Source organism: Engraulis encrasicolus, chromosome 7 (assembly GCF_034702125.1).
Source record: "Engraulis encrasicolus isolate BLACKSEA-1 chromosome 7, IST_EnEncr_1.0, whole genome shotgun sequence".
Lineage (NCBI taxonomy): Eukaryota > Metazoa > Chordata > Actinopteri > Clupeiformes > Engraulidae > Engraulis > Engraulis encrasicolus.
Window position 1 is genome coordinate 37,269,093 of NC_085863.1, and position 17,289 is coordinate 37,286,381.

General features: G+C 43.0%; 2 protein-coding genes across 8 annotated transcripts in view; one reads left to right on the forward strand and one right to left on the reverse strand.

Moving 5' to 3' along the window:
* The window catches only part of gnb2 (guanine nucleotide binding protein (G protein), beta polypeptide 2), a 28,699-nt gene extending 25,818 nt beyond the window's left edge, over nt 1–2,881 (forward strand). For both annotated transcript variants that reach the window (XM_063203431.1, XM_063203430.1), the window contains exon 10: nt 846–2,881. In XM_063203431.1, the coding sequence (XP_063059501.1) occupies nt 846–952 (107 nt within the window). In that variant the 3' untranslated portion in view covers nt 953–2,881. The remainder of the gene's footprint in view (nt 1–845) is intronic.
* A 1,179-nt stretch (nt 2,882–4,060) lies between these two features.
* mink1 (misshapen-like kinase 1) overlaps nt 4,061–17,289 on the reverse strand; it is a 66,299-nt gene continuing 53,070 nt past the window's right edge. For all 6 annotated transcript variants that reach the window (XM_063203421.1, XM_063203419.1, XM_063203418.1 and 3 more), the window contains 5 exons: nt 16,724–16,824; nt 15,615–15,764; nt 13,567–13,726; nt 11,011–11,150; nt 4,061–10,117 (listed from right to left, as the gene is read on the reverse strand). In XM_063203421.1, coding sequence (XP_063059491.1) covers nt 10,034–10,117; nt 11,011–11,150; nt 13,567–13,726; nt 15,615–15,764; nt 16,724–16,824 — 635 coding nt within the window. In that variant the 3' untranslated portion in view covers nt 4,061–10,033. The remainder of the gene's footprint in view (nt 10,118–11,010; nt 11,151–13,566; nt 13,727–15,614; nt 15,765–16,723; nt 16,825–17,289) is intronic.

Here is a 17,289-nt window from a genome sequence, read left to right on the forward strand (position 1 = left end):
AGCCCACTGAGCCACTCTGTCCCCTGAACATATATATTTTTAAAGAATGAAATGAATTCATAGAACTTTTTTTGGGAACACTTCACTTGACAGGACTGAGACAAGCATGAGAGTGTCATGACAGTCACAGAAGTGTCATATACATAGTCAGTGTCATAAATGTGATATGAAAGTGTCATTTGGTTATTGTCAGTTGACATTGTTTTGGCTGGACAGGCTCCTTAAAAGAGGCTCTGCACACAGACACACACACCTATCCTAACATATCTCATGCACCAGGAGACATATGCCTCTTTTCGACTGCCGTTTTTCTGGTAGGCCTACAGCTCCACACAGCGCCCACACAGTCGGCACTTTTTGCTTTTCGAGTAGGCACGACACAGCTCAATCGTAAAGCAAAAAGTGGTGGCTGAGTCGTGCTGTGTGGAGCTGTAGGCCTACCAGTAAACCGGAAAAGAGGCATTTGTGAATCTACATTTGTGAAAAAGGTGCTAATAAAGGTCATGAAGTGTCCTACCTCACCATGCCTTGCCCAGGGGGACGGCCTTCATTCATCCATCCCAAACAGGGTTGCTGGATGTGACTGATGATTTCCAGTCCAAAAAAATTGCCCCAAAACAGCCTGGGCACTAAATCCCGCCCAATTGGAACCAAATTCTATTAATTTCTGTAGCTATAAATCTACAGAAAACCCCATCCAATATCCATTTTCACCTGCGGACGGTTATGCGAACCATGGGTACTCATGGGTAAACCGCCCAATCTGGCAACACTTTTTCTGGCAACACTGATTCTTGACTGTCATTCTGCTAATTCCTCCTCTGTTCTGTCCTTGTGCTTGTCAGGTGTGTTGGCGGGTCATGACAATCGTGTGAGCTGCCTGGGGGTGACAGAAGATGGCATGGCAGTGAGCACTGGATCCTGGGACAGCTTCCTCAAGATTTGGAACTGACTTTCAGACACAGACACATAGACACACAGACACACACACACACACTGCACTCGCACATACTTTTTCACTCAGTCTGTCACGCTTTCTCTTTTCTTATCCGCACGGACACACACACGCATTATGCTCTCTCTCTCTCTCTCTCTCTCTCTCTCTCTCTCACACACACACACACACACACAAACACACTCTCTATCTCTCTCTCTCTTTTTTGTTTCTCACAAAACAGTCCTTCCATATTCATACTTGACACTTGAGTGCACACGTTGTACTCCGTATGCACACTGTAATGTACATAAAGTACATAAACACACACACACATAAACACACACACACACGCACTTATAAAAAAACAGAAGGTTATTGTAAATATTAATTCCATTGCGGTATGAGTGTTTATACCTGTTATACGCATCGTAAGCAGTTCATCACTATCGAATTTCCAAGGCAAGTTTGCCCATTTTTGACGTGCACAAAAATGCTCCATGAATTAGTGTCCCGTCAAAACGTCCACACTGATGTCTTCTACGATTCGCAACAAGTGCCCCGTTTACATGTGCACTTCTAATCCGATTCAATGTGTAAATCCATGAAATATGCCTGTAAACGGTCAAATAATCTTCTTAAATATAAATTTATTATATTTATTATATTAAATTTCATATTTTATTTGATTATTATATTTGGTGTTTTAGATGGTTTATACAGTATAAACCAATTAAACGTGGAAACAGTTGTTAACAGTTATCTCCCTTTCATGTAAACCGATTTTATTTAACTCTGTTAAACGAAAAGTGCACATGTTAACGTGGCTAGTGAGTTCCACATCTTAACACTGAATCATGGAGTGAACGAAACGTACTACGTTTAAGAAGCTACTGAGGGAAACTGTGTTGTTGTGAGAGCTAGTAGAGGCTCTTTGAAACACCTGGCAAGATGACCAGTATTTATTTCAGCGTTTAATATACTTTCTCTGTCTCTCTCTGTCTCTCTCTCTTTCTCTCTCACTCGCTCTCTCTCTCTCTCTCTCTCCTACACACAGACATACACAAACACACAGACACAGAAAACATCTTTATATAACACACACCATCTGGGAGGTTGAGTGACTACATACTTGAAACCACTCCTTGTCATGGCCTGATTTCTTTTGCCACACATGCCCTCCACCCCACTTCACTCCACTCCGTGCACAGTGACCTGAATCAAATGTTGGGGAGGATGGTATGGCACCATCCAGGGAAGCTGACAGGAGGGGACAAAGGGGTCAGTTATCCCGGGTCCTGGGCGAGAGAGAGAGGGTGCCCGAAATTGGGTATCCATGACATTGAATGTGTTGAGCAGGGAGGGGGGACCTTTCAGATGACTTTGTCTGGGGCCCTGCCAAAGCTGTCAGCTGCCCTGGTGTCAGCACCACCCTCTATTGAAGCAGAGGAACCGAGTCAGAGACACACAAAAAAACCACTGCCAAATACCCCATGCCATGCCATACCATACCCGCTGATGGTGGATCACACTTTCTGTTGTGATAGTTTAGAGATTTTATTTGTTTTGTCTTTTTCATTTTTTAAAATGTTTATGTTATTCACTTTTTTCCTGTGTGCCTGATTGTAAAAAAAAAAATGAAGAAAAAAGTTTGAACACCAAATATTTAAAGCGAAACAGTCCATCAGAGTACTGACTGTACAGTTAGAAATGGGATGTATTACACACGACTGACAACACTTTTTTTTGGCAACTCAGTGCAGCCATCACCGGATCATATAATTTTGAATGTCACAGGTCTAGTAAGGGAACTGGAGAGATGGCTGACCATGTTGTATTTCAGAATGTATTGCATTTTCAACTTGTTTTTTCCCCATTTTCAGGTGACACTTTGGTAACAATTCACTGCACTGTCTTTATTAAAAATGTACATGGCCATTCCTTTGATATCCGCTATTTAGAGGTTATTGAAAAATCAGCTCACTTATGACATTCGTGATTTTCACGACCATTCACAAAAACGAGTCACACAAAAGGCTTGTGTTACAAACTGTATTAAAACCAAAAAAGGAACAAACAGTCTGGATATAACCTGGAGCAACAGAGGTGTGACAAGCTTTGTGTGCGCCTCATTTTTGTTGCTTTTTAGTGGTTCTAACTTTTTGTAAGCAGACACTGACCGTTTTGTTTTACCTTCATGACTATGTCAAAGATGGAGGATTTTATCCACCTCATCATCCACCTGTAGTCAGAGGCAGGGGTCTGTAGGGTCAGGTGGGGCCCCAAGCGAAAATATAAAAGAATGAACATTTGAACCAAAATCACCACTACTGTATTAGTATATAGGCTATTATTAACTATCTAGGGGCTTGGGGGCCCCAAGCAGCTGCCTGCCTTGCCTGGTGGCAAGATGCGCCTCTGCCTGTAGTTACCTGTACACAGGCACCATAGGCTAACAATGGAGCTCTCATTAGATTTCTGGTTGTGTAGGGTAGTCTATAGACTTCAATTGACACCCTTAGCTGGATCTAGCAGACCAGAAATTCTGTGACAGTATGAAATAATACGAAATGGATGGGACTTGATAAGGTGGAAACTAATGTCCCCACCAGGGTATTGAACCCATTTATGCTGGATGTTGCGTAGTGCAACATTGACCCTATAGAGCCGGGAGCTGCGTGACCATTTTCAGGCTCATGAGATTTGAGATAATGTTTATTTAAAATGTTGGGATGTTAGAGCTGAATGAACAAGATATTAGCCTTTAAATGCAATTTGTTGCATGGTTTTACGGCTTCAGAGGCCGAGATATTTAGGTGTTTATAGGCTGACAGTACGTTTATCCAAAAATGGCTTAGGTGTTAAACCTGTTAAGACACGGCGTTATAAATCTGCTGTTACCAGAATGGCAATGACCAGGTTTTAGTGCATTAGTAAAGGTTGTGTTATGTCATAGTACTGTAGTGCTATGGCAGTTAACTTTTCATTGACTTTTACGTGTCCCACTGGAGGTACCGCGTGAAATAAGGGTCTACCAGGCATTTTTGCTGGTGTTTTAGACATTAATGGGTTAATTAATTTAAAAAATACATATTGGGGCAATGAAATGCAGAGGCAGAACTGAGATCATTTTTAAAATTTTATTTTACCAACCAGTCCTGTGTTAAGACATAACAGACCCATGGGTTCATTCAACACAATATTTAAGACTTTTAATCTCATCTGTTTGTGAAATACAATCTGAAGTTCTCACCCTGAAAACATGAACACTAAAATACAGTTCAAACATCTACTGGTCAAAAAAACAAAACAAAAAAGAAAAACAATCTGTTGTATTAAAAATGAAAATAAACAAAAGTGAAATAAAAAGATAACGCTATGAACCCATCACAGAGGATATCAACTTAGAACGCTTCAAAACTTAAGCTCTCGCTCTCTCTGGTTACCGTGACAACATTTTCTACCGAGTTAAAGCTTCTTTCAAACAAGGTCAATTCTTTAAAAAGTCAACCTAAGGGAAAACAATTTCTTTTATTTCCTCCTTTATTACAGAGTCAGACAAAACGTGGTTTGCTAAGTACTGATCACAGCAGGTTAAATAGAGTTTATACTGGATCTAAAACAGCAGTCAAAAGGCCCTTTAAAAAAAGAAAACAGGTGCAGAGAAGCACACCGCAACACTAAAAGTTACCACCTCCACAGTATTGTATGGCATTTGGAGCCTGCTTTACTATACATTTGATGTTATGCCACCACATACTGTAAGCTGTTTCGCAAATAGTCAAAATGTATAAGTGGACTCCACCGTTCTGAGGTGTAATTTATCTAACACCAGATCAGTTTGTTCAGAGGGGTGGGGGGGTGACAGAGAACAAGAGCGTATTGTAGGTTACCCCACTGAGTGATGGAAATTAGCTGATTGAGGACGCCACAGAAGGCCACAATTCAGACTTTTTTTTTCTTTTACACTGGATCCAGCCAACACCGAAACAAGAACACGCCCAAACACTAGGGGTCGGTGAGAGTTCATCAAGGCATGCCGTTGAGACCATATTGCTTTAGTGCCTTTTCTACCGGCCTGTTTCCTTCCCACTATACTCTATTTCACTCAGCTTCACTCCATTGGGTTTTTTTTTTGTCTTGACTTGAAAGCACAATTCTGACATTGACCGAGATTTTTTTTTTTATTGCAATGTAGATATGATTTCTTCACACTGATTATCAACTGATTTGATAAACTGCAGTTGAGAGAGAATGAACGTGTGAGAGCAAACAAAGACAAGCCAAAAACAAATCAAGTCATACACTTTTTTTCCTCTCTGTTATGGCCATAGACAAAGAAATTGACAAAGAAAGCCAGTTTAGAATGGCCTGTTTTGAGACGCACTGTAGGCCTTACACTTCATTCTTCTGGACTAAACGTGTATACAAGTAAGATTTACATGTGATCATGTAAATGAAGACGTTTTCTTCACTTTTCTGCAAAGAATCGGTGACCAAGAAGCAGCTGTATTAGAGGCTGGTCCTGTGTTCTAATGGGACTCCAGTATGGTTCATCTTCAATGGAAAGAACATCTCTAACACAGGCCCTAAAACAGGACCGAACATCCCAGCTCCAAAAAGTCAAATCCCTGCCACATATTTACAGCAGCCAACTCCATGAAGCTGTTGATCCTAATTACCACATCCCTTCGGCCAGGTTGATTAGCTAATAAGTGAAATCACCTGTTAGGAGTGCAGGGATAAGGAATATCTGTCAGGACTTTAACTTTCTCAAAACCAGTTTGTCCACTCCTGCTTAAAAACTACTGCCGCACTTGCACACAACTGTTTTTATCTTCTTTTACACAACCAAAAGATATGAAAGAAGAAAAAAAAAGAGATAAAACAAAGAAGGGAACTCCTTCTAATGCTCAAAAAGTTAATATTGTGTATATAGCCACATGTACAGCTACGGTATCATACTGAAGTCAGAAATGTATTTGTGCTTAGATCGCTAATATATTGGTAAAAATATGTTACACGCAAATCTCTTCAGTGGAGGTACATTCGTTAGATTTTTTTTCTTTCCAATATAATTTACATATCTATGTAATAAAAATATCCTCATACTTATCTGTTATATATTACTTTTTTCTCCCTGCCCCTTCCCCATTATAGCAAAAAAGCATCACTTAGACCTTTTCTAAAAAAAAAAAAAAATCATCCAGGTATTTCTTTTTCCACACCAGCAAACACCTACTAAAAGATCATCCGCAGGTCCACACGAACGGCAGCAACGTGTGTGTGTGTGTGGGGGGAAATAAAAAGTTGATGGCTTTGCCTTCTGATGCTTTTCTGGCTAATTATTCTACACACACAATTCTGAATGTAAGCAAAGCAAAAGTAAAGCAACGTGACGTTGGGTCCCACTGCTGGCAAGGATGGGAACTACAAGACAGACAGAACCAGGAAGGAGTGGGGTGTGTGTGTGTGGGGGGGGGGGCGGTGGGGGTCCATCCAGATCTGCATTGTAATGCAGCCAGCCAACACTTCTCCATGGCAACAGACTTGAGCAACCAGTGAGCACTGAGCATTTGAAAAAAGTTGGAGAAGGCACGACACACTGACACGGACATCCACACCCCACCAAAGCTGAAATACTTGTGGCCACGGTGATACTGTACAGACAGCACCACACACATCAGGTCAGCCATTCGACTGCATTTCTCCAATCCCGACATTTTTTTAACATGTCATGTCTCTTGACAGGAAAACCTGGACAGCGATAATCTTTCCAATCCCATGGCTTTAGGTTCGTTCAATGGGGTTAAAGGTGGAATTCAAGGGTCTGTTCTGGTAGTTTTTTTTTTACATGTACAGTAAGTGCACTTTGTTGGCACAAGACACCTTTTTTATGAACATCAGGACGGGAGGCTGCCATTTTGTCTCAAGTCTCAGCGTTGCTCTGTATACAATAGGCCCTGACTTTCCCCTGGCTTACGTCAAATGGAAGCGGTGATGGGCCAAAAGCGCTGATACAAACGCATCCCTGCCTCTCTCTCTCTCTCTCTCTCCCCCTCCTTTCCTCCTGTCTGTCACCAGTTCTCTCCCAGTCACACATGCAAACTAACACAGTCAAGCAAGTAGGAGAACACTATGAAAACCGATCCAAGGCACGACAATTGTGGTAAACATGGCAGTTTGGCTTCATAAGCTAAAGACTGATTGTACTGTATTCTTCCTAATGCACTTCCCCCTGTGTGTTCCAATACTGGAACCTGGCTGATACTGGAACACTGTTGGAATACCTGTGCCATGGTTCGTTCCAGGCTGGAATACTTTTGCACTGTTCTGTGAAGCCATTCAGACACTATTGTGTTAGCTCCAAATTAGGGCCGTTTTTAATTTTAGTGATTAAGTCATACAACATTCAACCATAATATATACATCAGAACACAAGGACAAGAGGAGCATTAATGCTGGACCTATAGAATTTGGCAACATGGGTTGTTAACGTGTCCTTGTACATTTGAGGAAGACGCCACAAATCAACTTTTGGTTTACAGGGCAGCGTAACACACCTCTTAATTTTCCGAAATAAAAATAGTTCATACAGTAAATGCTTGCGTATCAAGGGGAAAGAGATCAAAGTGCTATATATATATATATATATATATATATATATAATCTTCATTGTTCTGTGCTATAAACATGCTATGCAAGTGCATCAGTGTGTATAATATCTACATATGATATGTTTTTTTTATCTCTGTAGTGATTTATTACTAAACAACTTTATTCACTTTCTTTAATCGTTTATTAATCTTTTGAATTGTGGAATAGCTTTTGTGAAGAGCAGAGATGCCACTTTTACTGCGTCAAAAAAAGGGCCCTGCAAACACTGAGGTGATGGGGAGAAATCAGGGTTGTGGTGTGGGTGTGTGGTGACCCACTTGTAAAAGACTATAGCGCCCTTTTGATTGAGAAGCATACAATCCAAACGAATCAGTGACTAAATGCTTAATACACTATTGCTTAGAACTGGTACGCCCGTCAACTCTTTCCACACGCACACATGCACGCAAACACGCACGCACACTCTCTGTCTCACCCACACAAAAACACACACACTTATGGCTGTCTTACAAGCTGCAGAATAAATGGTCAAGACAAAATAAGGGCCAACAAGTTGTTCTTGGGTTAGATTTGTTGCAGAAATGAAGTCTGGAGCATGACTGATCAAACTGGAATTTCACTTATCCTTCAAAGCTTGTGATAACAACTACGTCTCTTGTAATCTTAATTACAAATACCCTCCTCTAAATCCTGCCTTCCTTAAAAAAACAAGCCTCCATCTCTTTCTCCTGTCTCCCACTGCCAAAAACTGAAGAGGTCCCTTCTAAGAAACTTCAAACGAGAAAAAAAACGGCACTAGAACGGCACGGTATTGCAATAGAACAGCAATTAAACAGCAGAATAAAATAAGGATTAATATCAAGTACAGATACAGTACGGAGAATATCAAATCGCTGTAGATATAGAGGAACGTAGGACATGGATGAAAAAAAGACTGCCTTTACAAAAAAAAAGAAAATCGCACTGACAGCTTTTTTTTTAAAGGTGAATGAAATATATTCTCCATTTATTCTGAAACAAATGTGTTTTTTGTGGGGGTTTGCAACGCACACAGCAGAGCTGGAAGCAGAGGCAGAGGCAGAGGCAATGGCAGCAGAAAGGGGGAACCCCATGTTTAGCTTATGATCTGTGTGTGTGTGTGTGTGTGTGTGTGTGTGTGTGTGTGTGTGTGTGTGTGTGTGTGTGTGTGTGTCTGTGTGTGTGTCTGTGTGTGTGTCTGTGTGTGTGTCTGTGTCTGTGTCTGTGTCTGTGTGTGTGTGTGTGTGTGTGTGTGTGTGTGTGTGTGTGTGTGTGTGTGTGTGTGTGTGTGTGTGTGGTATTTCATGTCCCCCACAGTGCATTTTTACAATTGGGTTAGTTGTGGTTCATCTCCGGGCCGTATCTGGCCCACACATCCTTCAAAAGCCCAGCCACTGCCACTGCCATTTCACAATTAGAGGCCAACGGGTGAATAGAATATGTCAGCATTCTTAAAAGATGTTTTTTCTTTTAAGTCTTTCCTCTCTTGCTTGATTTATACATGAAAGAAAGACAAAATCTACCACTAGAAACGATGCTTTCTTTTTTGCCTACATGAAAACCTGCTCTACAAGGACAAAGTAATGAAATGGTTAAATTACAGGTGTCGCAATGCCACTCCAAAACACTAGAGCGCGCTATTGCAGTACATATTTCAGGCAAAGAGCTCTGCAAAGGCGTCACCCCTCAACAAGAAACGCAGTATAAGCAGACAAGGCCTGCCAGTCCTTTCATATGCTAGCTCTCACTAAATGACAGGCTGCTATTTTTGGCCTCCTATAAAAAAAGCCGTCCTCATAATATTTCAAAATCAAATTTCTGTACAGTGATCTGGTGAAGAAGGAATGTTGCTTGAACTGACTTGGTGTGGTGTGGCGCATTAAATTAACGCCGTTACTACAGGGATATGTACTAAGGAGGACAATGGACTCTGGTCTGGACGTGTATCAACTGTGAGTTTCTGACGGCACCCTAAACAAGATGGTGCCTCACAGAAGACAGACCAGACAGGACAAAACAAAGAAAATAAACGAAAAAATCCATCACGAAACACGGCCTTCTAGGTTACAAAGGTAACAACCAGCCCTCCAACTCTGCTGTGGGTTTCAGAAGAACAATACCCCCGCACTACTCCAGATATATGCATGCATGGAAGCACGCAAATATGTGAGAGCACTGTACGCTTGTGTCTATGAGTACCCTTGGAACCGTTGGTGATACAAGCAAGCTTTGTTCAAGTGGGTATATATGTTTCATTGATGTGGCGCAAAAACCCTCCCTAACAACATTATTTGAAAATGTTGGTGTTTTTGGAGTGTGTACATACAAGTGTATGAAAGAGAGGAGGGCCGGAGGGCTTTAGTTGAGGAGAACAAGATAAACCTGGAGGACAAGAACAGACAGACAGGCAGACAGCAGTGAGTGTCGTTGGAATGGCAGTGTCGTCTCCCCTCTGTCTCAGATTCACCAGTTCATGATGCAGTTCCGGTTCAGGGTCATGAAGTAGACCTGACTGCTGCCTCCGGAACGCACTGAGGCAAAGAAGACCTGGAGGAGAGGAGAGGAGAGACCAGAGGAGAGGAGATGAAGAGGAGATGAAGAGTAGATGGAGAGGAGAGGAGAGAAGATGGAGAGTAGATGAGATGTAGAGGAGATGAGATGTAGAGGAGATGAGATGGAGAGGATAAGAGAGGAGTGGAAAAAAGGAGAGGCAAGGAGAGGAGAAGAGAGGAGAAAATAAGAGGAGAGGAGAGGAGCGGAGATGTAGAGGAGAGGAGAGGAGAGGAGAGGAGAGGAAAGGAGAGGAGAGGAGAGGAGAGGAGAGGAAAGGAGAGGAAAGATAAGGAGGAGAGAAGAGAGGGGCAGAGGGGAGAAGGGAGGAGAGAGGAGAGGAGGTCACAAAACAACCCTGAGTCATTCACACTTCCGGCCTACATCAGTAATTACAGGTACCCTTGTGGTATTTAGCAGACACTTTTCTCCAGTGATGAACAACATCCATTTACACCACATGATGCATAAAAACAACCTGTTGTTGCCTGCTGTTACAGGCAGCAGTGTAAATATAAGGTATAAAGCCCAACAAAGCCATTAGGCATCTGACCTAGATGAGGAACTGAAACTGTGTAAATGGGTCTTGTATTGGTTATATTGAAATTGAAAATGGCATGGATACTGGTTACGATTGAGCAGTGTTACAGCCCAAATATTGTTTTTTCAGCCTATATTTTTCTCTGTAGTGCATCTTTTAAACTGGAGTCTTGCATAACCTGCTCTACACATTTACAAATGAACAGAAATAATAATTGTTTTGTGTGAAATGGTGGATTTTCAATTAATGGAAAATAAGTTATAGAAAATTGAATGAAAGTATTTTAAAATATTTGCATACTGTATGTGTAATCCAGGCCTAAAACCCAGGCATGTTTTGTGGCCCTCACCTTGTCGTTTCTCTCGCACAGGAACTTGAGGCGCTGGGCTCTCTTGTGCATGAAGACCCCGTCCAGGTGCCCCGTCTCCACCGAGCGGATCTCGATGGCCTTCTCACCCCAGCCCATGATCTGGTTGGAGCAGATGTGCGCTACAAGAGACATGGGCACCATCAGACGCCATAACATTACAGTGTTTCCCCCATAATAACAGGCAGAATAACAGACATAACAGAAGAATGTGACGATCATTATCGAAAAGGCTATTTTGTGTTGCCTGGCTTTTGCCTGACCTGTAGTTCCGCACAGCTTCGTGAGTTCCACTACTTGGTCTGGGAGACTGTAGCAGGATTCCATCTCTCCAGTAAAAAAATAATCTGAGCATTTCTTAAAGGGACACTGTGCAGGAAATGGTCAAAAAGGTACTGCAACTATGCTGCTCATTGAAACTGGGCTGCCTATTGCCAAATTTGATCTTTACATGAAAGTTTACTAAGTAATAAAAAAAATATTTTCTAGTGTGGTCCAAGTACAGCAGACGTGGGCAAACTCAGGCCCGGGGGCCACATGCGCCCCGCTCGGCCATTTCATGCGGCCCTCAGAGCCTTTCAAAAAAAAAAAAATTGCAGATTCACATGGTAACTCCTTCTTCAATAAGCTACCTAAAACAAGGGTCTTGGAAACCTAAGATTACTAGTCTACATCTAGATACAATTAGCAGGAATGGCATAGGGCAGTCATGGGTGAGCGGTTAGGGCGTCAGACTTGCATCCCAGAGGTTGCCGGTTCGACTCCCGACCCGCCAGGTTGGTGGGGGGAGTAATCAACCAGTGCTCTCTCCCATCCTCCTCCATGACTGAGGTACCCTGAGCATGGTACCGTCCCACCGCACTGCTCCCCATGGGGCGCTACTGAGGGCTGCCCCCTTGCACGGGTGAGGCATAAATGCAATATCGTTGTGTGCAGTGTTCACTTGTGTGCTGTGCTGTGTCACAATGACAATGGGAGTTGGAGTTTCCCAATGGGCTTTCACTTTCAGCTGACAATGGTGTAATTATGTTGCCATATACCATTTCTTATTATTGGCACGGCCAAGTTGCCTACGACATACGGCCCTTTGGTCAACTTTCTAAACCCAATGCGGCCCTTGAGCCAAAATAATTGCCCACCCCTGAAGTACAGTCATTTTTGGAAATTCAAAATGGCGGACCATGGAGAAGATCCCCCTTTTCATGTATGAAAAGTGCAATTTTTCCAGTCATAATGAATACTTAGAATTTGATGGTGGTGGTTAGTATTCATGAAAAAGGTAACATTAGTGAATGGGCAGCATGAATTCTGGAAATAAACAACTAAAAATCTCACACAGTGTCCCTTTAATTCAATATCAACAAATTCCTTCAAAAACGTTTTCTGTTGATCTCTAAAGCGTCAATATACTGTAGTCTACAATATTTTCTGTGACTCCTCACGAGGTGCGAGCTGCCATTGATATTGAAGAAATAAATGCTCCGATTACTTTTTGACTGGAAAAATGGAATCCTGGTACAGTCTCCCAGACCTCTGTGTGTGTCTGAGCGGCACCAGGGGGCTCCACAGCTACACACACACAAAGCAACCAGCCTATATTATGTGTGGTTTAATAAGAAATGTATGATACGAAATTCCCAAAAATAAATTGAAAATCTTTTAGACCTAGTCAAGGTGGGTATTTGTGGTCAAGATGGATGAGGGCTGGAGGAAACCCTGCATTACATTACATTACACTTACCATACACTTTTATCCAAAGTGACTAAGCTATTACAAGGTATTTGTTACAGTCTCTGTAGCAATGTGAGGCTAGGTGCTTTGGTCAAGGGCACTTCAGCTGTGGCTGGAGGTGTAGGGAGGGACACGTATACATCCTCTCCTGGTAAGTTGCAGGAATTTGAACTGGAAACCTTCTGACTCAAACACCAATCTCAAAAGCCAATGGGTCACGAATGCCCAAACAGCATGCGCGAAGATGCCAAGTGGCACCGTTAGCAAACCCGAATATCTCGCAACGATGTGTGTGCATGTGTTCACATGTGTGAGTGAGAGACTAAGAGTGAGAGCGGGACCAGAAGGAATTCAACAAGCCAAGCCGATGACATGAGGTGATGTGATGCAGTATACACACGCACAGGTGCTAATGAGCGATTGACCATGTGTGTGAGACTGACTCAATGTGTTAGAGCCTATATGTCAGGGCACCAAAATAAACATGTGTACGTGTATGTGTATGTTTGCTACACTCCTCCAAGTCAGACAAATTGTACTGGTGGAATTGCAATGGCAGAACTGTACTTGCGGAGATGATTTTCCATCACACTTATCTGTGGCGTGCTAAATGTTGTAACGCAATTAATCGGCAGAAGAAGCAATCTCGCGACACATCTCAGACACCATAGAATGTTAGCATTAGCTAACATACAGTAAGTTAGTCGGTTAAGTGTGTATGTGTGCTGTGTGTGTGTGCATGTGTGTGTGTGTGGGAGAGGGGGAAAACATGCAATCGGATAAGGGAGAGATGAGAGGAGCCTTACCGACGGAGGTGGGCATCTCCCCCCACTGCAGCACCACGTCCTTGATGATGCGGCCGTAGGTGTTGACGTACACGCCCTCGTCCTCGTAGCACAGCAGCATCTCCATGCCGTCCGAGCTGGGCAGGAACACGATGGCATGCGGCATCACCTGGCTCTGGATCTGAGGGGCACCAGACACGGGTCAAAGGTTGAAGCCAAGGTCAAGATCAAGAGAGCTAAGGTCAACTTTGATCATTCCATGTTGCCCATGTCAGCTGGGCAGGTGCATGAGGAGTTGCCTGATACTCTTCGACTTTCAAATCTGGTACCAAGACGTTGGTCAGAAACAACATTTGTATCGCTCCTAGCCTGACTAAAAGCAACACCAAAGGTGTTGCGTCACTAGGAGGGCGTGGCCTGGCTACATGATGTGTGCAAGTCAAAGTACTTCCTCCTGTCCTTGACTGTGGCCTCTTGCCACAGCGCCATTCGCCTCCGTGAAGAAAATGCAATTTCCTGCTGTCTACCAGGGCAGAGCAACATGGAGGGCTTTCCCCCATTCAACATCCGGATTACAAATGAGATAATGGACTTCGAATTGTGCATTTGCAAGAAATTGAAAAAAAAAAATCAGGTCACGAGTCCGGAGGCCAAAGAAAAGGTCTGGAGGAAGTAGATTGCCTTGCACCCCTGATGGCATGAGAGAACCCTGGCGCTGGATCTGACACAGGAAGACTTATTTGGTGATTTATTTGGTGACACTTATACTTGACGCCGGTGTCATAGTCACGCACTTGTCATTAACATTATGCCAATGTCATAAACACTTTATTCAGTTATGTTAAAGACAGCTCAAACAATGTCAACTTTCCATGACCATAAAATGTTTATGACATTGACATTATGTTTATAATTTGTCCATGACTGTGTCATTTGCCACTATTATGACACGGTCATGCCATGTGTATGATGCTGGTGTCAAGTAAAGTGTTAGCCGTTATTTTACTGGTGAAATTCAAATGGCAGACACTTCACTGCACATCTCACAAAACACAAGAGCTGAAAAGTCAGATAGCGGATAGCTAGGCCAACCAGACAGAAACTGAAATCGGACAAGCAAAACGCAGAAGGGGTATATTGGCCATGATTTCTCAGGAAGTTCACCTCAGTGAAACATGCATCAATTAGATTTGGAGAAAGAGTCAGAAACCAAACCAGGGGTGTGTTTCTTGAAAGCGTAGTTGTTAACCAGTTAGCAACTTGGCTGGTTGTCAATGGGAAATTGCATTGGAAGCTACAAAGTAGCTAACGTAGTTAGCAACTAATCATTCGAGAAATGCACCCCAGGTCTGTATCACCATAACTTAATTCACAAACCACACAGCCGTGTCTTTGTGAGACCCTTTACGCAAGTCAGTGAGATTGGGTTTCAGAGACTTCTCCATGCTGCTCAGTTTGCCCTGGTATTTTCAAATGTTAACAGAGACAAACTGGATCTGCTCTTATCAGATTGCCTCACTTGGCTCATGACCCTGAAAGCAGTCAGGAACCAGCAATATGTCCAGTGCACATACTGCAGAAAGCAAAGACTTCTGAGACAAACATGACAAAGCTATCTCAATCCAGTACAGAATCTTTAGTTTTTGCATGAAACGATCTAGAGCTTTTAATAGAAAGCAACTAGATTGTGGTGAGTCTTTACTACCAGAATAAGCAACATGAGAGATACTCAGCATGAGAAACCTTCAGACCTCTATGAAGTACATGGCCCATTAAGCATGCACATGTGACAAAACTAAAAATATCACTACCCCCCAAAGAACAGTGTTTAACATCTTTTGCCCTTCTGTCAACTTCTACAACTTCTTACAGGGGAAAATGTTGAGGTACAGGTAGCAGGATGCATACTTGTTCAAAGAAGAACAATACCGCACACTCCACAGTAACCAAAGCGTTTTTAGTTTGAAAAAAATAAAACCGGAATCAACAAAGAATGTGTGGCATCTTTCCTCTTTGAACTGCTCTTTCCCTGTGCTCGGAGTCTGCTGTGTGAGTGGTGTGTGGCGTACATGCACGGGGATGTAGATATCGTAGTTGTTTCCGGAGTCAACGTCGATGGCGTGGAAGCCGGCGCAGGAGCCGTAGATGACCTTCAACCTCTGGCCCTCCTCCACCGTCAGGTCCACCAGACACGGCCTGTGGGGCAGGTCACTGAACGACTGCAGAGAGAGAGGAAGGAGGAGGAGGAGAGGAAGGAGAGGGGGGAGAGAGAGGAGAGATGGGGAGGAAGAGATAGATAGATAGATAGATAGATAGATAGATAGATAGATAGATAGATAGATAGATAGAGGGAGAGAGAGAGAGAGAGAGAGAGAGAGAGAGAGAGAGAGAGAGAGAGAGAGAGAGAGAGAGAGAGAGAGAGAGAGAGAGAGAGAGGGAGAGAGAGTGGTGAGGTAAGCCAGAAAGGAAGACATGAGGAGGGAGGAAGAAATAGGGGAGCAGAACAGTAGATTGGAGGGGAGGTAGAGACAGAGAGGTATAGAGATGGGGGAGGGGGAGAGAATGACATGAGGGGGCAGGTACAGAAACTTAAGTAAGAAGGTAAGCATGGATGTGGGAAAGGAAGGGAGGAAAAGAGGGGAGAGATGGGGAGGGAGAACGAGAGAGAGAGTCAGAGAAATAGGGGTGTAGAAGAGTAAGCATGTTTGTAAGAAAATGAGGAAGGAAGGAAGAGAGGGGGGAGGGAGGGAGAGATGGAGGAAGGGAAGCGAGGAGACAGAAATGGGGATGCAGCACAGTAGATAGGAAGGTAAGCATGTATGTAGGTCAGGAGGAAAAAAGGTAGAAGAGAGAAGGAGATAGAGAGAAGGAGATAGAGCGGGAGATAGAGACATGGGAACAGATGGAGGAAGGAAGAGAGAGAAGACAGGATAGAAAAGAGAGAGGAAAGGGATGGAGAGATCAGTGAAAAAAAAGATCAAAGGGGTTTTAGTTGCTTTGTTCAACTTCCTGTTAATACCAACCAACTAAAAAATTCTATTCCACCGCCCTCCCCCCGCCACAAAAAAATCTGATGCAATGCAGGAAAAAAACGCCTTTCCCTTCTGCAAAGCAGGCAAAGGGAATATCATGAAAAGCTGAGAGAAAGTTTTGTAGTAGAGTAGACTATATACCGCACCTTGAAAGCCATGAATTTGTGATAGGGCTTGGGAGCCCAGGCGTACACCTCCACCGCATTCTTCAGGGCAATGACCAGAAATTTGATTCTCTCATATTTCACTGTTGACATAGAAAACACACAACAGTACACGTGAGCAACTTTACAGATAGAATCTCTCATAACATTCCAACGCCCTCCGACAACGCCCACAAACTCCACTCTAAATTTAAACCATTTGACATGCTGTGTGAAAGCATGTTCAATTTGTTTTTGGTTTAATCTCTGCACAAACTCAATCACTGACCAGCACATACTGTAATACAATCCCTCTCATGCTTTATTTTGTACAAATGAAATAGGCTATCTTTTGTTTTCTAAAAACAAAAAGCTAAGTGGTCTTAAGTTGTAAGAAATACAACTCCTGGGTGTTCCCAGTGTGTATATCAATATAGTGGTGTAACAGTATACCCCCTCTGCTACGTCAGTCTGCTCCTTATGCCAGTCTACACGAGAGCAAGGCCTCTAGTGCTACGGCTAGCCTCTCTCACGCTAGAACTAACAAAAACACACACCTCCACCCAAGA